This window comes from Hevea brasiliensis, chromosome 12 (assembly GCF_030052815.1).
Source record: "Hevea brasiliensis isolate MT/VB/25A 57/8 chromosome 12, ASM3005281v1, whole genome shotgun sequence".
Taxonomy (NCBI): domain Eukaryota; kingdom Viridiplantae; phylum Streptophyta; class Magnoliopsida; order Malpighiales; family Euphorbiaceae; genus Hevea; species Hevea brasiliensis.
Genome location: NC_079504.1, coordinates 4534590 through 4556483, shown reverse-complemented (window position 1 = coordinate 4556483; position 21894 = coordinate 4534590). Strand labels below are relative to the sequence as shown.

At 34.5% G+C, this 21894-nt stretch overlaps 3 protein-coding genes across 8 annotated transcripts; 2 read left to right on the top strand and 1 right to left on the bottom strand.

The window, feature by feature from the left end:
- Positions 1-252: 252 nt before the first annotated feature.
- On the bottom strand, positions 253-5348 carry LOC110643630 (protein DCL homolog, chloroplastic). 4 transcript variants are annotated; one of them, XR_002492679.2, is made up of 5 exons: positions 4772-5345; positions 4040-4154; positions 2679-2857; positions 2394-2459; positions 253-488 (listed from the first exon to the last, which is right to left on the bottom strand). XR_002492679.2 is itself a non-coding variant. In XM_021796087.2 (4 exons), exons 1-3 carry the CDS (start codon positions 5119-5121, stop codon positions 2684-2686), a joined length of 639 nt encoding a protein of 212 aa, XP_021651779.2. In that variant the 5' UTR covers positions 5122-5345; the 3' UTR covers positions 1597-2459; positions 2679-2683. The 4 variants fall into 4 exon arrangements, 3 of the variants coding, with proteins under 3 accessions (XP_021651779.2, XP_021651780.2, XP_021651782.2); XM_021796087.2 differs by lacking the exon at positions 253-488 and having other exon boundaries at positions 1597-2459; XM_021796088.2 differs by lacking the exons at positions 253-488; positions 2394-2459 and adding an exon at positions 2945-3101 and having other exon boundaries at positions 2713-2857; positions 4772-5348.
- A 1579-nt stretch (positions 5349-6927) lies between these two features.
- LOC110643625 (uncharacterized) lies at positions 6928-13089 on the top strand. Of its 2 annotated transcripts, XM_021796081.2 has the most exons (12): positions 6928-7421; positions 7742-7916; positions 8143-8226; positions 8940-9181; positions 9570-9795; positions 10059-10223; positions 10316-10447; positions 11103-11216; positions 11341-11388; positions 11771-11849; positions 12131-12187; positions 12686-13089. In XM_021796081.2, the coding sequence occupies exons 1-12, from the start codon at positions 7231-7233 to the stop codon at positions 12742-12744; spliced, it is 1572 nt and encodes a 523-aa protein (XP_021651773.2). In that variant the 5' UTR covers positions 6928-7230; the 3' UTR covers positions 12745-13089. The 2 variants fall into 2 exon arrangements, with proteins under 2 accessions (XP_021651773.2, XP_021651774.2); XM_021796082.2 differs by lacking the exon at positions 11771-11849 and having other exon boundaries at positions 6980-7421.
- A 3224-nt stretch (positions 13090-16313) lies between these two features.
- Positions 16314-20766, top strand: LOC110643612 (cold-regulated protein 27). Of its 2 annotated transcripts, none has more exons than XM_058130878.1 (5): positions 16314-16447; positions 19156-19353; positions 19457-19745; positions 19929-20041; positions 20141-20766. In XM_058130878.1, the coding sequence occupies exons 1-5, from the start codon at positions 16367-16369 to the stop codon at positions 20183-20185; spliced, it is 726 nt and encodes a 241-aa protein (XP_057986861.1). In that variant the 5' UTR covers positions 16314-16366; the 3' UTR covers positions 20186-20766. The 2 variants fall into 2 exon arrangements, with proteins under 2 accessions (XP_057986861.1, XP_021651762.2); XM_021796070.2 differs by having other exon boundaries at positions 20123-20766.
- Positions 20767-21894: the final 1128 nt, after the last annotated feature.

Here is a 21894-nt window from a genome sequence, read left to right as displayed (position 1 = left end):
TTGACATTATCTTTAATGATGGAAATGAAACCAGTAGAGTTTCTCCTTCTGTGTCATTCCTCAATCTTCATTTCTTTCTATTGTTCAATACAGTTGATAAAGATTATTTTATCTTCCCTTAAATTGCAATTTAATTTATTAATACCCTCAAATCAATCATCAAATGCATTGAAAACGAAAAATTATTTTCAGTAGAGTCAAATAAATAGTAATAATTATAATAATAAACTAGTCCCATAATTTGTCTTGGTCTGAAAAGCCAGCCATTGCTAATACCGTCATCATAATTCACAACTAAATATTCACTTTATATACATTACTGCACTACCAAAGCTTAGATGATCATTCCCAATAGTGTTCATAATCTTCTTTAATTCCTTACATTGCAACTTCAACAACTAATATCCCATGGAAATGAACTTTTAAGTTCGTATAGTTAAAATAAGGAGGCTGCCCAAGTTCAATCAGTCATCGTACAATGTTCACCACTGGAAAAAGTTGATGATCATGGGTTGAAGGTCAAATATCTGCAGGTGTAGTTAGACTTGTGATCACTGATCAGAACAAAAGTTTTCTTGCTTGGCCAGAAAATTGCAATAGAGAGAAGTGCAGTCAATAATAAAAAAAAGAAGGAATGATTAACAAATTTGTGTTTTTATAATTATTTTATTTTATATTCTTAATTATAAAATGTAATAACTACAATAAATAATATTTATTTTATTAAAAATTAAGTCAATACGACATCTTTTAATTACCGGCAATTTTTAGGTTACAGGTAAGGGCAGTAATTGTGTAAGTTGAGCAAACCGTAAACGTACAAGAAATTAAAAACTAACAGAACCAAGAGATAATTGTGTTGGCAGCACCAGATCCACCAACAACACAATTACCCTTACCCACAACATTTTAGACACCTATTGGTTTTCTCTACACACGTGGTACAACTAAGCCATCGTATTTTTTTCTATTTTTTTTAAAATATAATATAAATATATTTAATATATAAATCAATTAATCAAAAAATAATTTATTTCAAAATTAAAAAAAATACTCATAAAATAATTTAAAATATAATAAATTAAAAAATAAATTAATAAAATATATTACACTTAATTAAAGAAATACAACTTATTAAATCCTATTTAGATATGCTACTTTCCTTAGGGAGATAGAATACTTAATTTTCTAAAAAGTTGATTTATGCTACACACCGAACAATACCCTTTTTTGCCTAACAATGTTCAAAGAGATCTCCAGAGAGTTGACCGTTAATTTGTCTCAGAAAATTAATTTTAACTATTAATTTAGAATATTTAATAAATATAATTTGTAATTTTTTAAAATTAATAATTAAAATTATAACAACGTAGCTGAAATTAAATTTTTTTAATTATTAATTTTTAACCTCATCACAGCCACTAAGTCAAACACGTCCAACTAAAGAAGGTCATGATTTACGCGGCTCTCACATTTAAATTGCGTACCAATAATTTCTCTCACCATACTATGTTTTACATAAGATGGGGACTTCAAGCATTGATCAAGAATAATTGGATGTTCTGTTAAAATAATAATAATAATAATGGGATCAAGTGAAGAGATAAATCCTATGTTTTTTAAATTGAATTTTGATCCTGCCATTGACATACACAGGAGGGTTGGAGCTACTGCTGTTATAGCTCGTGATTTCAGCAGTAACTTCCTTGATTGGTCTTGTAAACTATGGTATAATCAAGTTGATCCCCTTATCTTATCCTTGAGAGCCTTGCCTGTCGAGAGGCAGTCATTCTTGCACGGAAAATGGACATTTCCAGAGTGCTTATCGAAGGCGACTCGGAGACAGTTAATTCTCAAGGGTGCTTTAAATCCTCTTTCCATTCAAGCTGTGATCTTTGATATCTCTCAACTCCCCAAAGAATTTCAGAATTGCTCCTTTGTGTTTGTCAGAAGAGATGCTAACACAGCAGCCCATTGTCTGGCTCAATAATTTCTTTATAATTCACCCTTTCGACATAATCTTGCTTTTCAATATCATTTTGTACAACATACATTGCCTCCTTAAGGCCATGGAATGATATCCTTCTATCTTTGAAAAAAGAAAAAAATCCACAAGAGGACAGAGAGGAGGGCTTTTGTTGGATTTATTAAAATCTCATTGGAACTAACCCAAACCCAATATGCAGACACTTGACTCCCCAATAACCCCAGTCAGATTACAAGCAAATACAAGAGCTTGCAATTCATCTCAATTGTGCAGTAACACGTAATACTAGCAAAACAGTCCAGGAGGCTATAGAGAGTGAGAGAGAGAGAGAGAGATAGCAAAACAGTCCAGGAGGCTAGAGAGAGAGAGAGAGAGAGAGAGAGCAATAAGAAGAGTCGAATCTCACCTCATCCACTTGAGGTTCAGACAAGGAGGGGCCTGTACCCAACTTGCACTTGCCACAAATTAGGACCTATTAACAATTGGAAAATTGGGAAAATATTGATGCCAATCTTGTAGGCCTATTTTTCAAGGAACTTCAAATCATCATAATTTGAAAATATCAATCTTTGATTCTAATTACTATAAATGTTATTTTAGGACATAAAAAATTACATGATTTAGACAATGAGAACGTAGCACAAAATTTCTCAACATGCAATGAACATGGTCAACTAGTTGAGTGTCCTACCTTCATCAATTCTGCCTACGTTGGCGGAAATGTCTGAGAATAAAGCTGTCTGCATACAGTGGATAGTTCTTCCTGATCAGGCCCTTAATGCACTTCCAATAAGAAAAGTCAACCAATTGTCCATCTTCTCGGACTATGAACAAACATCTTGAGGTTTCATAATCAGGATGCAGCCCAACCTATAAATTACAAACAAGAGACTCACATCATCTAAGCATAAGATATAACTGGGGGGAAAACAGAATGTTAGAGTCACAATGAACAACCATTAAAGGTAAAAATGACTTGCTAAGGCTCAAAAGGCTTGTTCTTCTGCGCCACCACCCCACCCGGGGCACTGCAGATAGCTTGATATTTCCTTAAACAGCAAGTCAAATCACACCAGAGGTGCTTCTTACATTGACTTGATTTGTGAGCCAACCTCTTAACAGAGAAGAAAATTGACAAATCTCAGGATAACAAAGGGCCTTTTGGGGCCCACTTATGGGCAGCCCAGTTACAATACCCATGAATAAAAGAAAAAGTGAAGGATTGTAAATCATGCAGCATAAAAATAAGCACCAGATTAGTGCCTATGTCCTTGTCCCTTGTATCTATTTGCCATGCAGCTTTGATTACCAGCTGAGACTGCCCTTAAATTATAAATCTAAAGTTTGAAAAGATTATGCATGCAGAAATCGAGTCTTAAATTAGGAAAGAAATGTGGTACTTCCTTTGAGACTATTTAACATAGTAATACCCTGTTAGCAGCGAATGCAGATCAAGTGCAATTAAGGCTCTTCAACACCATAATTTCAAAGGCCATCCTCATTGTACCATTCTCCTTCTGCATGTGAGACCTCTGCCTTAAGGCCCTTGACTATGAAAAAAGACGGGCAAAAGAAAAAACTACCAGACTTTAAAAAAAAAAAAAAAAATCAGAAAACTCATTATTTCTGTGAGACTATTAATTTTCGGCTGGCTGCTGGGCAGCAACAATCCTAGCTGTTGGTTGTAAGGCTAAACAATCTGATATGCACATTTTGCCATTTCTACTATCCAAGGCTTAATTTAAAACCTCATCAAGAATTTGTGTAACATAAAGGACCATGAACCAGAGTGAAGCTAACTTAACCACTCTTGCTCTCACACAAACACAAGTGCACAAGTGCATATGGGCCACATAGCTTTGTATAGAGCAGAGAGTCATCTAAATATCATTAACTTAAAACAATCATCCTTGATCCATAAAGCACAGTGTATTAAAGAAATGATAACACCCACGAATACCACTGAGAAGTCCTCCACCCAGCCCCCAAAAGTAAATAAATAAATAAATAATCCTATCATGCAAATAGGGATGGAAAGCAAATGAGGCATACTGTAATATAATCAATTCCACATCCAATCTTCTTTTTACACTCTGGATGATATGGAAGCAATCTCTCAACAACGGTTCTCTCATGCTCTGGACTTAATCTATCTCCATTTTCGTATCTGCAATAAAAGACCCCAAATTAGGAGAAAGAATATATAACAAAATTATTCGACAGCAACATATGTGTATTCACATATATATGCTAAGACCTATCACCTCTAATCTTTTCACAACTAGAATTCATAGATAACAAGCACAAATATCTTCAACATCCAACTGAGAATTTCTTCCCTTATCTTCTACAGTGGTGAAAAAGATATATGCCAATTTGATGTGAAACATAGATCACTAACTAGGAATTCACACAAAGCAGCTTGCGCTTAGTGTCCACATCTTCAATTTTAGAAACTATAACTATCAAATCCTGAGAAAGTTGATCTCGATGTGATGTGATCCCATCAATACTCAGCAAAGATAACAACCATGCAATATCTACTGCCATTTAGTATTGAAGTACCACCAATCATACTATTTTACTGCCATTTGGAATTGAGCACAGGCAGTAAAAGATCCAGGACAATTATATAACTGGTAACGAGAGTTGAAGACCAGAACTGAGAATTCCAATTAATTGCATAATAAGAAACATTAGGGAAGGCTTGGCAACTCACTAAGTAAATATAATTCAATTTTGAAAAGGTCAGTAGAAGATTTGTTCAATTTGCAAAATACCTACTTGCCAGAATGAAGAATCATTCTAACAAAGCCAACAAGCGGAACAGTATCCTCCAAAATCTGGTCCTCCCAATCGACCCATTCCTCATCTTCCTTCTCCTCGTAATTTCTCTTCACGTCACTGTCCTCCTCATCTTCAGAAATTCCACCACCCATGTCCTTCCGCGGAGGGACAATCGGTTTCCTGAGCCCGTCGGATCCAGTCTTTAGCGCAGAAACACGGGGATTAAGCGACGCCGTTAGGTGAAAAGGGAAAGATAAGATCATGGGAGAGGTATAGAAAGAGATAGGATTGGAGTGGCCATACAAGCATGCGGGAATTGGTGGGTTAGATAAGGAAGCCATGTTCATGCTCTATCTCTGTGCTGTCAGGTACTTGGTTACCGGAGTTGCGATTTGCTACTTCAGTTTTCAGTTCTCAAGCGTCATTTGGGTATGGTCCGTATGAACCAGGGAGGGGCGGGGAAGAAGTTCTAAGGAGGTTAACGGTCGCGTTAAAGAGTAAAGACCGTTCAGCGCTCTGGAGGGTGGACATCAAAACAGAAAAAAGATTAAAAGCTCAGGCCGGATTTTCGGATTTGCTCTGAGACTCGGCCTTTTTATTTGTACTTGGGTCTTAACAGTCTGGGTATAAATAGTTTCAACCTTTCAGGTTGGGCCTGGACCAGCCTTCCACAAGCGCGCCCACTTACATCAATCCTGGTCTTTCATTGGCAGCGATGAATATTATAATTTTCTTTTTTAATTTCAGAATACAAAAATTCAATGCCTTCCCATTATTTTAAAAAAGAAAAAACTAAATGGCTAAGTTAACATTCAAAATCTAGATAAAAAATTGATGATATTCTTGATCGTTTATGATTTATTTGATCTAATAATTTCTTTTATATAACTGATCGATTTTTAGTTTTTTTTAAAGCCGTGATCAATTTTTAGTTAAATAAATTATTAATGCTTTAATCAACCATGTAATGCAATAAAAACTAATTTTCCCTCTTTTTTATATTTTCTCATAAATGATAATTCTCACTTAATATCAATATTTTTACAGTAATTTTACTTATCATTCTCATTACTCATATACGTTTACATGATATATTAATTAAATAAATTCATATTTACTAGATAAAATAAAAAAATAAAGTATTTATTAAATCGAAATAGAAATTTGAGCTGCCAACAGACTTTTTCAATACAAAATATAAGGACAAAAAAAAAATTACAGCATATGTGTGAATTATACGTTGTTAATAAGGTATAATTTGAAGGCGTAAGTTAATGAAGTTGCAATTGTATTGAATCAAATTAGAACCATTTTTTATTATATTTTATTGCCACTAAAAAATAATTCTTTTTATTGAATGACGTAGGCAACGGAGAATAAATAATGACAATTTAAAAAAAAAAAAAAAAGAATGACGAAATTTTTTACGTTTGACCTTCCAGAGGACCAGCAAATCCGAAAGAGTTAATCACGTGTCGTGGTTCGAGCTCAACGGAGACTGAATGGAGGAGCCTCAAGCCAGGGCAGGCCCAGCCAACAGGAACAGGTTTAGATGGACCCGGACTTCCAGCCGTGACCTTCACGCTTTGATTCTTCTGAAAAAAAAAAAAAAATAAAAAGAATTCACGGTTTGATTTCCAAGGACCACGCGGAGTCCACCCCTCACTACTCATGAAGTAAAGCAACGTATTTTGAGGGAGTTTAGACCAGCACCCACCGCCACGAGACTCGCGTCATTCCACCTTTGGAAATTATTCTACCCATTCACATCCTCCGCACGTGCTGTCCACCTTCAAATCCCTAACTGATCCCGCTCGAACTCATCAATCTCCGAATCAGAAGAAAGCGTACATCTCACGTTCTGATAAGATACCCCATTGGATTTCCATTTTATAGATCTCCGCCGACAGTTTAGAGAGTCGCCAAAAGGCAGGTCCAGAAGCAGTTGCCTCTCTGTCTCTCAATTCTCTCTCTATCTCTACACGTTTTTTTTGTTTTTTTCTTTTATCCTCATTAAAAAGTCAGAAATGATTAAAATGCTTCAAAGATTCCATTTCATGCGAGCAAAACGACGGCGTTGATCACACTCCATTCCCGATAAAGTAGAACCCCATCCCCAAAGAGCAAGATTTGTAGAGAGAAATAAAAATCAAATCAATTAACAGTAAGCAAACAAGCAAACAAACAAACAAACAAACGGAAAAGGTCGCAGATAAGACACCCTTTTCGAGCCGTATATATATATAGAGGGGTACCTGCCAGTACGTTAACCTTCGAAATTCTCCTCTCTCCTCGCTGTCTATATGTATCGGTGTTTTTCTCAAACACTGCATTCCCTAGATCTCGCCTCGAAACTGTAACGCTGAAGCTTCGAAAACAATCCAGCGAAATGGCCTCTGATTTAAGTTCTCTTTAGTTCTATTGTCGTTTTGAGTTTGGTCTCACTTTGGATCAAAATGGAAGGCGGCAACGATGGCACCGTGAGGCTAGGGGCTCTGAACTTGAGGACGGATCGGAACGGTTTTGAATCGGACCCGGATGTGTCCGTTTCATCGCCTGTGACGAGACAGAAAGCTGCTGCGGCGAAGCAGTTCATAGAGAATCACTATAAGAACTACTTGCAAGGATTGCAAGATCGTAAAGAGAGGTAAAGCATTTAATTGTTCTATGTTTATTTACTTTCTCTTTCAGGCTTGCTTCAATTCTGATTTGCTTTAATTGAAGTCAATAGAAGGTCAATGTTTAACGTTTATAGTCCTAAAACTGCACGGTATGGGTTTTATTTAATTATATTCTAGGTAGATTTGGAAATTATGGTCCATTACTCCTATATATCTGCATTTATTTGTCTTAAGCTTGTGCTTACTGGTTTATCAATTATTCAAATGGGGATAATTAGACCTTCAAATTAAAAACAAAAATTAGCGAAGCTCTTTTTTTTCCCAATGACTAATAACTCAGTTTTAGACGTCAAGCACTTCAAAGAAGAGCACAGGAAGCTCGGGTATCAAATGAGGAACAAGAGGAGATGCTGAGGAATTTGGAACGCAGAGAAACCGAGTATATGAGGATGCAACGACGTAAAACTGGAATTGATGACTTTGAGCAATTAACTGTAATCGGTAAAGGTGCATTTGGTGAGGTAAAAGAGAACTTCACTATCACATTGCAACTTCCAGCATTATTTTGTCTAATTGGGACATATACACTTGTTGCCTTTTGAAGAGAGCCTAGCTGCTCTAGACATTTTACTCTCATGCTTTTGATTTTTCTATAGAACTATTTTTACCATAGCTACGGTGGAAAGACATTATCTCTGACTTTGTAACAGTGTAATACTTGTCTATTAATATACTAAACAAATGCAGGTCAGATTATGCCGAGCCAAAAGCACTGGAGAGATTTTTGCCATGAAGAAACTCAAGAAGTCCGAGATGCTTAGCCGTGGGCAGGTGAGACCAACAAAATTAAAGTTTCAATAATGTTCAAAGTAGCATCTCCCTTTTATCGTATTTGGGTAATTCTGTGGATGAGATGATCCAATTAAGCAGTTCTATTTAATTCAGCCAATACGCCAGCTGATGCATTGATGAATGATAATTCATTTAAGCAATGCTGACTTTGGGGCATAACTCTAGTCAAAGAACTTTCAGATCTCAAGGCATTAGATGTACCTTGCTGCCTTTCTTTATCATTGTGTCTCATGTTCTCAACAACTTAATGCAATATAATAGGAATTATGGGTACTTGAAGCATTTTTAAGTTTCAATAATGTTCTCAAAATTAAAGTTTCAATAATGTTCAAAGTAGCATCTCCCTTTTATTGTATTTGGGTAATTCTGTGGATGAGATGATCCAATTAAGCAGTTCTATTTAATTCAGCCAATACGCCAGCTGATGCATTGATGAATGATAATTCATTTAAGCAATGCTGACTTTGGGGCATAACTCTAATCAAAGAACTTTCAGATCTCAAGGCATTAGATGTACCTTGCTGCCTTTCTTTATCATTGTGTATCATGTTCTCAACAACTTAATGCAATATAATAGGAATTCTGGGTACTTGAAGCATTTTTAAGTTGCCTGAATTCTGAAGCAAACCTGAACTCTTTCTTTTGTTCATAATAATGTATATTAATTCTTCCTTTTTTCTGCCTGTATTAAGGTTGAGCATGTCCGATCAGAGAGGAACTTACTTGCTGAGGTTGATAGTCGATGCATTGTAAAACTTTTCTACTCCTTTCAAGATTCTGATTTCTTATACCTTATCATGGAGTATTTGCCTGGTGGAGACATAATGACGCTATTGATGAGAGAAGATACTCTTTCTGAAGATGTTGCACGCTTTTATATAGCAGAGAGTATTCTAGCTATACACTCAATTCATCAGCACAACTATGTTCATAGGTATGATTATTTTACAAGTTGATCATATTTCCCTCTGGGTATAGCTACGAGCAGCAAAAGTTTTAGGACACCAACTGAGTTTATCCAGATATATATCCACTTTAAGAGTGGGATTTCTGTGCCACATTAGAATTGGCACCATTTAGCTCAAGTCTTGTGTTTATGGTTCATACCAGGCCTACAATGTTGTTTGAAGATAGCCTCAAAAGGCCACAAGTTTGTCCAAAGTTCTTTGAGAAAATATTTGAAGAATTTTAGATAGAAGAATATGAATAAATTTTATAATCTGCAGTCCTGATGGCAGGACAAGACTATAATTCTCCTATTCTCTCTCTCTCTCTCTCTCTCTCTCTCTCTCTCTCCTAACTTGAGAGTTTTCTACATGCAGGGACATAAAACCAGATAACCTGATACTGGACAAAAATGGCCATTTGAAGCTTTCAGATTTTGGCCTATGCAAGCCCCTGGATGATAAGTATTCAACAATTTTACTGGAAAATGAAGATATTTCTACTCAAGAAGGTGCAATAAACGTTGGAGGACACTTTGACCGACCTCCTTGGTCAATGCCTAAAGAAAAATTACAACAATGGAAACGTAATCGTCGTGCACTGGTATTAACCTAATGCATCTCTTATATTAAAGCCTTGTTTAGGCACTTGCTAAAAGATTGAGCTATGTATCTTTCCTTTTCTTTTTAAGAAAGATTAAGCTATATATTTTACCCAAGATGCAATATGGCAGCATATCAAGTGTGACTATCCTTTTCTAACAAAGATGTTGCAATTTCCTGATTTTACAATCATTATTCTTGTTTATAAATGATTTCAACATGTTGCAATTTGCAAATTATCAATTTACATAAACTCTCCTATAGGCTTATTCTACTGTTGGAACTCTTGATTATATGGCACCTGAAGTGTTGCTAAAGAAGGGATATGGAATGGAGTGTGATTGGTGGTCCCTGGGTGCAATCATGTATGAGATGCTTTTGGGCTATCCTCCCTTCTGTTCTGATGATCCCAGAATCACATGCCGCAAGGTAGTGCAGCTATTGCCTGAACTGTGCTTCTCAGTTACTTGCTTAGCATTTTATGTATTTGCCAAATAGAGAATGTTTCTGTCTTTTATCAGATAATAAATTGGAAAACATGCCTCAAATTCCCTGAGGAACCAAAGATATCAAATGAGGCCAGAGATCTTATTTGTCACTTGCTCTGTGATGTTGAAACGAGGCTAGGGACCAGAGGAGTGGATGAATTAAAGGTATTTGCTTTTCCAAGAATAATAGTATTCCTACTTGCCAGTATCAGATGGTACTTAAGAATTCTTTTTGTGCTTGTTATAACCTGTCAACTTCTGAGAAGTATATGGAATGGTTCAATGAAAAATAATTCCACTAACTTGAAATTGTCTAGACGTAAAATATGCTTACCACATGTTTGTTTTCAATCTTGAGAATTGGCACATGCCATTTTCAGCATGATTGTGGAACTTTGTGATATTCTCATCCATACCTTTATCTCTCATGGTTCAAGCTGATTAGTACTCTGTTATGAGTAAGGAGTAGAGCAGTTAGTGGATTAGTCCAGCATTGAAATAGAGAAGTTTTATGGTACTAGTCAATTGTAATTACTCTCCAGTCAGTTCTAACTGTAGACAGCAATTATAGTAACCAAAGTAATATGAACATGAACTTACTTGTAAAGAGGAGACTATCAAGATCATTAATAATCAAAGATATCTCTCATTTCTGAAATGTTCTCTCTCTTCTCATCTACTCTTTCTCTTCTCTTTTCTCATCTACTTCTATTTCTTTTCTCACCCAGTCTATTTCTATCTTTTTCTCACCCTATTCCTCTGCTTTAGTAAGTGTGCATGTCTGATATGTAACATACTCTTAAGTTCTCCAATATTTCAGGCACATCCATGGTTCAGATGCATTCAGTGGGATATGTTGTACGAAATGGAAGCTGCATATAAGCCTCTAGTCAATGGAGATTTGGACACTCAGAATTTTGAGAAATTTCCTGATGTGAGTTTTAATTTTTCATTTTCAAGTTCTTTCTTTCTTGCTTTCTTTCTTCTTCTCATTCTCCTTCTTCTTCCTCCTTTTCTTCTTGTCTATGTATGAAAAAAAATCCTTTGTTTCTTTGCAGTTGGAAGGTCCACCATCCACAATACCAAGGGTGGGACCGTGGAGGAAGGTAATGTCATTGTTTGATTCTAATTCACTATTTACGCCAAAAGGCTCTGAGAAAATTATCTGTTTGTCAACTAGCAAAATAATAATATTGAAAAAAAAAAAGGAAAATAGCTGAAGGGTTAGTTTTTGTTACTTATTAGATCACTTATGACTAATCACTAAAGCATCACTGAAACTGTACTAGTATGTGTTTCATCATGTCCTTGAATTTATGTAGGGTGGTCAACTATTTAACGACCTTGCCATATATTTCTAAGTTTTGCTATATATGCTCACCATTTTTCTTACTGAATTACATATGCTTATTTTCAGCTTTTGGCCTATAGTTTTATATGAGCATGATCCTAATTTTTCTAGTATATTTTGTTTGTTCCATCATGCAGATGTTGACATCAAAAGATACCAATTTCATAGGATTTACTTTTAAGAAATCTGACGTCCTTAACTCACTAGAAAGTTCAGGTGACCACTTTGAAGCTTGGCAATTGTACTGTGGTATATGATGTGTCCCAATGTGAATTTGTGTGATCACAATTTTGGTGTATGAATATCCATAAAATTTTGGAAGTTCTTGATTTTATAATTATGAAAATTTATGATTCCATAATTGAGCATTTTATTCAAAAGTTCAGTCTATTTATTGGACTATCAATTGCTCAAACAGCAAATTGATGATGCTAATGCGTATCGTATGCATTGCATATCTAATAGAACTAGTCTGATTGATTCTCCTTTGATTTCAGGTGCAGATGTGAAATCAAATGTATCTTCAAAGGCTCCATCTTTAATTTCCTTATTAGGTATGATCTCCCCAACGCCTCCACCCCAACCTAATTCCACTTGGTAGTAGAGGGCTAGAGATGAGTTGAGTTGAGTAGAGGGGTAGAGATGGGTTACCATTGCAGTTGTGACTGTAGAATATTGATGCACGATAAGTCATTTGGTTCTCAAAAAGAAGGAACTAATCCTTAGTTTGATCATTATCTTGTGTTGGTGCCATTCTGCGGCTCAACAATGCATTCACAGTTGTGCCTTGTCTAGCATCACCAACACCTCAATTTGAATTTCTAAGAAGCCAATTTCCATTTGACAACCATGACCTTGCCGGGGTTTTTTCTTTTTTCTTTTTTATTTTTTTTACATGATTGGATCTTAACTTTTTTATTTACATGATTGAATCTTAGCATGAGTTACCAATATAAAAGTTAAACCTTTCAAGTGAACCCTTGAATTTTACACGTGCAGAAGCTGGTATTGGTTGGATTAAATTCATGTTGATTCTTTCTTCCAATTTGCAGGCCAGATTGACCTGCAAGAAACTGTGGAACCAGAAGGGGATCAGACGCTGGAAATTTAATTTCCAACCATTATGTTTTGATTTGATTGCAGTAGGTTTTCCAAGTTTATTCACAAGTAAAATCTGAAAAAGGAAGAACTATACGAGACATAATTGGCGAGAGGTGTTGTGCATACATGAATAAGGACATCAGCTCTAGAGTTGATGTGATGTTGGGTTCTATTATTTTTTTTTTTCTTGCACAAAATATGCTCTGATACTGTAAAGCCGGTAAATAGTCCATCTGAACTGGAACACGATTTTTTTGTGAGCTTGTTTTTCCCATATCTATGTCAAAGTCGGGCATTGTTAATACAATTTTGTACATTAAAACAGACCTTAATTCACTGAGATTAGTTGAACTTACCCTCAAGGCGAAGAAAAACACTGGATTTACCTAGAATCTCTCAGAATTTCGTTGTGCAATCTTATGCTTTGCATTAGGCGCTGATGCAGTATCTATCCTTTGGTATCTTGCTGGCAGACCTAGCCGCTGGTTATGGTTCGAACCTGTTAAAACCATTAGTTCATGATTCATTGAAAGTGTAAATCTGAACTGGCCCTTGAATTACAAAAGGTTCCAATTTGGATTAAGTTTTAGTTTCGGTTTCATTTAATTTGATTTAATCCGCTTCTAATCAAATTTAACAATCTAAAATTATTTTTTCTTTAAAAAAATAAAAAAAAAAACTGAATGGTTTCAACTCAATTATGGTATTGATTCAGCTACCATTCAAATCATTTATAAATTTGACTAATTTCAAGTCAATGTCAATCTTATTTAAATCGGTCTTATTGTAGTTCTAAACCGGCCATTAGTAGCTTTATTTATTTTTTTATTTTTTTTTTAACTGCAAATTCTATTGCACATGGCCAGCTCTGCTTGCTTTTTTTTTTAAACCAAAGGTAAGAAGGTGGCAAAAGGTTTACAACAACCCGAAACTGCTTCACAGGATTACAAACAAAGGAGTCCCCATGGAGGATCTTAGAAGCAAGGAAATTAGCTACCTCACAGAGGTTTCTTTGAACATAATTAAACCTCACATCCTGTAAAATAAAAAAAAAGGGCAATACAACTAATGTCATCTAGAATGCCTTCCGCTGAGAGTGGTGCTGAGAGTGGCTTTTGACCTCCCAATAAAGCTTTTTATCACTATTTTGGAGTCTCCCTCAATTTACATAAGTCTAAAACCTCGAGACTTAGCCAAACAGATTGCATCCCGGGCAGCAACAGCTTCTAGCACTAAAGGATCAGTGATGTTCATATGACGCTTGCAGGACCAGCCCTGTGATCTCGAGCGATGCCTGTTGTGGCTCCCCTATTCCTTTTTCTGCACACAGCGGCATCGAAGTTTATCTCTATGAAGTTCTCTGGAGGGCAGGACCAATCTTGATTTAATGGCTGCTCGGGAGGATGCCTCTGAAGCTCTTGAGCTCCTGAAAATCTTCCATATGTGACTCTGCCGAACTTAAAACCTCCAGAAAAGTTGGCACCTGATTTTGAAGATAAAGGCATTTTGCCCTTTCCAGATATGATAGAGAATGAATACCAAGTGCGTCCAAAGATATTTGTTGGCATTACTTACTTGTAAATAAGCCATTAATTCATCCCAAAAATCCCGCAAACAAGATCCACGGAATAAAGATGACAGAGCCTGAGTAGGGAGTGTAACCATACTTCCACAGCCCTAATGCAATCAAAGGAAAGGTGGCGAACAGTTTTTGTTATTCCACAGTGGAGGCATTCCTTGGGGATATTTGGGAACCGTCTATTGAGCGCTTCCCCCATTGGAATTTCTCCTTAAGCCATAACCAAATATGTTTCCAGAAGGTTTCTTCTCGGGCATGCTAGCTTGGCCCCACACTCGCCTCCTGCCCCGTCGGTCAACTGAGAGGATTTGGGAAGCTAATACGCGAATTGTGGCGTGGATGCATCTATGTTTATCGTGGAGATAAAGTAATTGTCTCCATCAATTTTTCAAGGAGAAATTAATATTAGATTTTTGTATTTTTGATAAAATTAATTATTTAATTATTATATTTTAAAAAATATATTATTTATTTTTTATATTTATTTTTTTAAACTATGTAGTTATTCTTTAAATTTTTTAAATTTTAATAATGGTTAAATTATTATTTAATTTATTTTATTATTAGTGACATTAATTAATATATTTTTATATTTTAAAAAAATATATTTATTATTTATATAATTTAGTTTTGTTAATTTTTGAGCCTCTGTTTATATTTTTTTATGCTCAAATTATTCTAACTTTCTTCTTCATAATTTTTTTTACTCTTTTTATTTTTTTTTTATTTTCATATTTCTTTCTTTCTGTACCTAAACTTTTCTCTTTCTTAATTTATCTATATTTTTCATCTTTTTAATATAAATTGACATAAGGTATATGCATAAAAAATTAATTATTTCTCTTAGATTTTTAAGTAATCATGATGAGAATTTAGAAAAAATTATTTTTTAATTAAGAAAATATAAAAATAATAAAACACAAAAATAATATTTTAAAAATTAAATGAAAATACTTAAAATAATTTAAAAATTTTTAAATTCAGATTTAATATCTACAAAGTACAATTTTTATTTTTATCAAGAATATATTTTTTAAAATACATTAATTAATTAATTTTATTAAGACTAAATAATGATTTGATAAATATTTATTAATAAAAAATTTAATAAATAAGTTAAATAATTTAATAAACACAAAATATAAAATTAAATAATATATTAAGAGTGCAATAATTTATCATATGCTATTATTAAGAGTGTAAGCGAGCCAAATTTTAAATTATTTAGGCTTAATTTATTAATATTTATTAAATTTAAATTTTATGAAATGTATTTATATTTAATTAATTTATTTTTATTATTAAAATTTGATTTATATTTAATTTATTTGTTAAATTGGAGAATTTAACTCAAATTTTTTTATTAAATTTGCGAGTTCAAATTTAAATAATTAAATTTAATTATTTAAATTACAAAGACAATTATTTTTATCAATTATTGTATAAACTCATCTAAAAATATGTATAATAGATAAAATAATTAAATTAATAATTATAGTGATATTTTATTTTATTTTTAATTTTATAATTATATTATTTATGATTTAATTATATTATATTTATATATAATAAAATTAATATATTAATATAAAAAAAGATTTATAAGTTTACAAATTAAATATTAATAAATGAATCTAGCCAAACCCTAGTCGTGATAGTACTGGAAGTTCGCCAGATTTTTTAGAAGCCGTCTATGAATAGAACAGAAGAGGACAAAAACAGCACAAAGTGCAGGAAGAGGAGGGAAAGCTAACATTGGCTGATCATAATAAAAGCTCACCGCCGCGTAACCTTAACCCTCAAGTCAAGTAGATATTTTCTACTCCCTCAAAAAAAATATCTACCTCTCTTGCTTGTAGATTATCGGCTCTTGTAAGTGACGTGGCAGTTGACACGTGTAAAAGTAATGACAACTGTAACGTGCTTTTGTCCCCAACGCCTCCTCCAATTCATCACATCTCCTCCAATTCTTCTCTTTCGTCATATCTTCTCTGCTCTCTCTCTCTCTCTCTCAGTTTTTCTGCTTCAAGTTAGATTTAGTGAAGATATAGACATGGATCGCCTCAGAAGAGAAACTCGGACGAGTTCGCATTCTTCTGGGTCAACTGGTGGCGAGTTTGCTCAAACTCGACAGGTAAGAGACTTCGGTTGTGTTATCTTTGAATTGTAGATAACTATGAAGGAATAATCGGAAAGAACACAATATCTTCTGCTTTTTTCTTTTTTAATTATGGTAGATTACATGCTAAAAGGTGAAAAATTAAAATCGCCTAAAGATTTTGCGCAGTATCATTTTTGAAATTGAATAATTTTTTTTTTGCTTGAATTTATTTTTCTTTGTTTCTTTTGAGATAATAAGTGCTTGAATTTCAGTTTGTTGGAAGATCTGTGGGCTTTGTGCTTCAAAGGATCTGTCCTCTTGGCTCTTGCTTCATCTAAGGACCGTTGTTCTGGTCCTGTTGTTGTTGGTTGATTCAACAACTTCTTCTTTTGCTTTGTTTTAAAGCTTTGCCTGTTGGACCATTAAATGACTTGTTGTTTGATCAGTCTAGGGGTGTGCAAACGGCGGTTTTAATTAAAAATCAAATGACAGAAATATAGCGGAACTACAGAACTGAATCCAACTGAACCGATTAATTCCGTTCAGTTTTTAGGTGCTGACATTTTTCTTCCCTACTGCAAACTCATTCAACCCTTAAACAAATTATTATTCATATGCACCCATCAATGTTTTTGCCAATAAATTTATGTTTTGAAATTAAATCAAAATACAATAATATTTTAAATTGGCAATAATGGAGAGAAAAATCTCAATACACGACCCAATGATCCTTACCTAATATGAAGTAAGCAATTTGTAGCAACTTAATGATAGAGCAAAATCTCAAACTAGGAAACTACGAGACCTAGAATTCAACTTCTACCAAATGCTAATGCAGACCATATAGCGTCAACTCAACAATACACAAAAGCTAAAGTGAGGCGCAGAATAGATAAAAACCTTTTAACAGAGAATCATGCTGAGATAAAACTCATCTGTCCTAAAATGTAATAAGTTCATAAATCTTCACCAACCCTATGATACTTAGAAGTCAAATTCAAGGTAAACACTCTAAGACCCCCTAATTCCATACCTGTTGAAATATTGTGCATACCCTATTCTAAATTTGCAAAGCACAATTTCACCACCAGACAAGCAATAGCCAGAAGCCAAGGAAAAAGGAAAAAAAAAATTCAAACTTTTAATTGGTCATGACTTGGAAGCCTGAAGTCATCGCCTCCTTCACATAAAAGTAGTGCTGACCCTTTGAGTTCAAGAATCCAATGTTTTCCATTACAAATAGTAGAAATGACAAATCACAAATTTCCATTGCAAAGACATGGACCAAAAGACCCATAAGCTCAAAGCGGTGAAGGAATGCAGAGGGAGAATGATAGTGGGGACTAGGGCAGGGCAATCAATGACAGTAGAGAGTAGTAAATTAGAGAAGAACAAAGAAGAACCAAAGAACATCAAAGGTGGTGAGTTAATCGCAACTCGAGTGAGGTTGTGAGGGAGGCAAAGAACTAAGAGGAGGAGGAGAACGACATGATCGCGGAGGGGGCTAGGGCACAAGTCACAGAGATAGCAGAGAGGTGAGGCCAGGATATGTAGGGGTGGGGCTGTGAACGAGGCTTCGTGCATAAAGGACAGAAACAGGAAAGAATGGCCCTAATATCTAAACTAGGTAGCATAGGTTTTAAGTATATAGGTGCAGTTCAGTTGTTTTGTGGTTTTTTACTTTTAAGGCTGATTTTTTCAATATTCACTAACCATAACCAAAACGGAACTGAACTTTTAAAAAACAAACAAAAAAAATCGAATTCAATTGGTTTGGGTTTTCGGCAATAACCGTTTATTGCACATCCCTAGTTTGATTCCCATTGAACAACGGGTCTTTTGCTCCATTCTAAGGACCTCCTAGCCAAACGACAAGCGTTTAGGCAAAACACATGTTTTTTGTGTAGTATCGCTATGGGCCTATGCATTGAGATATTTCAGCTGCTTGAAATTGTTCATGCCAGAGCATAGATCATGGCAATGACATGGTGCACAACAAATAGAACTATGGATTATGATATGCGCATGAAGGCACAAGATTACTACCATAGATGATCATAGAACATCCAATAATATAATTTACAAGCCCCAAAAGCACACAAATCAAACAATTAACTGGAAGTTCGATTACTGCCTTTATGGAGTTATGTGATTGAATTTTAACAGATTAGTTTCATATTGCCTTTTTATTGATGCTTTCACCAAGTCTTATTGAAAAAAAAATATTTTTCATTTTTCTTGCTTATGTCCAGTACATTTCCCTTCCTATCTTCTTTTCTATGTTCCTTATTTCCTTGTTTGTCGAGTTAGTGTTCAATGGAGAGGTGGGGAGGGGAACTGGAAGTGCTGAATTTAAATCATGAAGAAATTGTGCTTTTAACTAAAATACTTATATTATTGCTTGTATTTCTTCTTTTTATTTTCTTTTTCCTTTTATTTAACACAACAAGAAGTTGAACAATTGCAAATAGGAATCTACTAGCAACTTGCAAGAATTTTTTTTTTGTCACAATATTAATAGTGTAGTCTGAGCTCTTTCCTGCATGGAAATCATTGAGAAGCTGGACTGCTTGTTGCTGTTGGTCCTTAAATTGTACTATAATCACTTTCCATTGTTTTTATTTGGCCATGTTATGTTTATTTTTTTAATTATCTGGAATATAAACCCCTCTTTACATTTGGTAACTAAAAATCTCTTACCTTTGGAGGATTCTGATCATTGTGTTAACTATAATTATCAGGATTTGCCAACGAATGTATCTATGGCTACAGAATGGACAGATGAGAAGCATAGTCTTTACCTTAAATCCATGGAAGCATCATTTGTTGATCAATTATATAATTCCATGAATCTTCCTGGCTTCCAAGTGCAAGAGGAGGTATCAGATTCTAAATTGCCACAGCTAGTACATTGTAACACTTGTACTCCATCTGGCCAGGTTGGAAACTTACCTCTTTTGTTTGCTTATGCCCTGCCCATTGTGCATACACACGCTAATGCATGTGTATTTATTGATGAAATTTCCTTCCTATATATTCCAGTTTAAGGTTCTTCGAGGTGGTAGCTGGAAGAAAATCAATTTTCAAAAGCCTGATTCAGATGTAAATATGGCAAATGAACACCATGGTCTTCTGATAAATCCTTGGATCCAGCACTTTAGGTCTGCAAGAAAATCCCAAGTTGCTATCCAAGAAAATGCCATATTGCAAAGTCAAGCAACCAACTTGAGAAGGAAGAAGGCGGTGGCAAGTGGAACATCAGCTTCTTTGAAGCATTCTTATCTATGTAGCTGCTATTCATGTTGTCATTGCTTGGTTGACAGCAACAAAGGTAAGCTCACTTTTTAACATTCTTTTGTGTTTCCTTGGAGGTACTTTTTGCTTTTGTTGGCAATGGTCTTTTTCCTAAATCTGGAACTTTAATGAACCATCATAACCAATAGTTCCCCTAATCTCTACAAGTTGATTCCCCTAACCAACATTATTTTGAAATTTAACATTTTTCTTCTTATAGAGGTATCGGATCAAAATTTTGTGGACGAAGATATTAAAAATGAGAAGATAAGCAGTACATGCAGCTCAAAAAGGTTGAAAATTCACGCAGCCGGTGCTTCAAGTGAGGACCAGGTAATGTACAGTTGGGCACATGAGTGCATGCAATGTTAGTGTCATAGTCCCACTTTATCATACGTCCAAGTCCTCTTACAGGTTGTTCCACATGGCAAGTCTCCTGCGACAGGTACTGAGAAGTGTATTTCTGCAACAATATAAAGGGACTTGCACACCAGTGACTGGCAATTTTCATGGCGATCTCTTAAACTACAAAGAGGCTGAAGGAATGTATCAAATTTGCTTGCTTAAGTGTTAGATGGGAAGGCGGGGATGGATGGAGGGGATTTTTTGAGGGGCACATTTGTTCATATGGTCGATGCAAATTTTGTGAGGAATGCTCTGTCACCGTGGTCTATATAAATCTTTTGTCCTTTTATTTTTACATATGTTTTGCATGTCGATGTTTTATAAATTCAGTTGATTTTCCTCTGTAGTGAAGGCATGTATATATAATAGAAGGCTATGATGGCATTTTATCTGCAAATACCATTCCTTGTTGCTGACGAAGATTTTTGGCTTGGTGTTGATTTAGCTATAGAAACAGAAGCTAACAGGAGGAGGCTTGTGTAGACAATCTAAGCATATATATAATTCTCATTGCTTGTTTGCATTTAAGACTCTACTTGAATTCTTCACTGTAAACTTCATAGATAGTGGTTGAATCCAAGTGCAGCATAGAAATACTCACCAATTTTGCTTCATTAATTGGGCTTTGAGTGTATGGCTTTCTAGTTTCTACATGCCTGTGCTGATATTTTGCTATATTGCCATCTTTGATCTTAGCACATTTGCTTCCCGTTGTAAACCAAGTAGTTTTGAGCCTTCTATTGTATATTTGTTTTGGGACTATGTATTTAACTAGTTTCTCGAGTTCCTTCTTATAGTGTCCGGCTTACAGGGTGTGCACGGATTATTTTGGACAGTTTTTATATATTTTGCTAAACCAAATTAAACTTATCGGTTTACAGATTAATTTGATTTTGATTTAATTTCTTTGTTTTACTTAAAGAATTTAAAGAGCAGCATCTAAGAAAAAAAAATTAATTAATTACTTCATTGAAGTGCTTTGTGATAGTAAAAAAGAATCGAAGAGTTATCTCTTATAAATATACAGTTCGTGACTTGCTTTCTTATTTTGCTTAATTGATGGATGGCCTATAAAAATTTAAAAGATTGTGCACTTATAATCCTGATAATTTATCATAATTAGTGAGTCGATTTCTATATTTTTAACTTAAATGATTTACTCTTAATAGTTAAATTTCGTTAATAAATGAAATCTGTCTAAATTCACACTTTTACTTATAATCATAACAAAATTTCAAAATTGCTCTCTCCCTCTCTTTGTGCCTCTCTTTTCCACTCTTCTCTCTCTCTTTCTTTCAAAGTCTCTCCCTCCCCCTATCCCTCTTACTCTCTCCTAAACTCTCCCTCTTTCTCCATCTCTTCCCGTCTCTATCTTTCACAAATACTCACGAAAAAAGCAACTTGAATCCAAGAGGGAGTTGCATCTTTCCAAAACAAAACCAAAAGAAATTAACATCTCTTTCTACATCCCTTCTTGTCTCTATCTTTCACAAATACTCACAAAATAGCAATTTGAATCCAAGAGAGAGTTGCATCTTTCCAAAACAAAACCAATAAGAAATTAACATACCTAGATTTTAAGTAAAACCAGCCTACTATGTTTGTTGGTAGAGAGGATTTTTGGTTTGACTTATTACTTTTAATTTTTAACTTAAAATATATTTTTAGTTCATAAATTAATTTAAAAATAAGTAATTAATCATTTGATTAAATTAGTTAACAGTAAGTTGTAAGTAGTTTAATTGTTTGTTTAAAAGGTATTTAAAATAACTTTATTTGTT

Coding starts and splice junctions, on each gene's coding strand:
- LOC110643630 (XM_021796087.2), bottom strand. CDS start 5,121: ATGAACATGGCTTCCTTATCTAACCCACCAATTCCCGCATGCTTGTAT. Junction 4,155..4,771: donor ATGATTCTTCATTCTGGCAA/GTAGGTATTTTG, acceptor CTTTTATTGCAG/ATACGAAAATGGAGATAGAT. Junction 2,858..4,039: donor GTGGAATTGATTATATTACA/GTATGCCTCATT, acceptor TGTAATTTATAG/GTTGGGCTGCATCCTGATTA.
- LOC110643625 (XM_021796081.2), top strand. CDS start 7,231: ATGGAAGGCGGCAACGATGGCACCGTGAGGCTAGGGGCTCTGAACTTG. Junction 7,422..7,741: donor TTGCAAGATCGTAAAGAGAG/GTAAAGCATTTA, acceptor ACTCAGTTTTAG/ACGTCAAGCACTTCAAAGAA. Junction 11,389..11,770: donor GGGTGGGACCGTGGAGGAAG/GTAATGTCATTG, acceptor TCCATCATGCAG/ATGTTGACATCAAAAGATAC.
- LOC110643612 (XM_021796070.2), top strand. CDS start 16,367: ATGGATCGCCTCAGAAGAGAAACTCGGACGAGTTCGCATTCTTCTGGG. Junction 19,354..19,456: donor CTTGTACTCCATCTGGCCAG/GTTGGAAACTTA, acceptor TATATATTCCAG/TTTAAGGTTCTTCGAGGTGG. Junction 19,746..19,928: donor CTTGGTTGACAGCAACAAAG/GTAAGCTCACTT, acceptor TTCTTCTTATAG/AGGTATCGGATCAAAATTTT.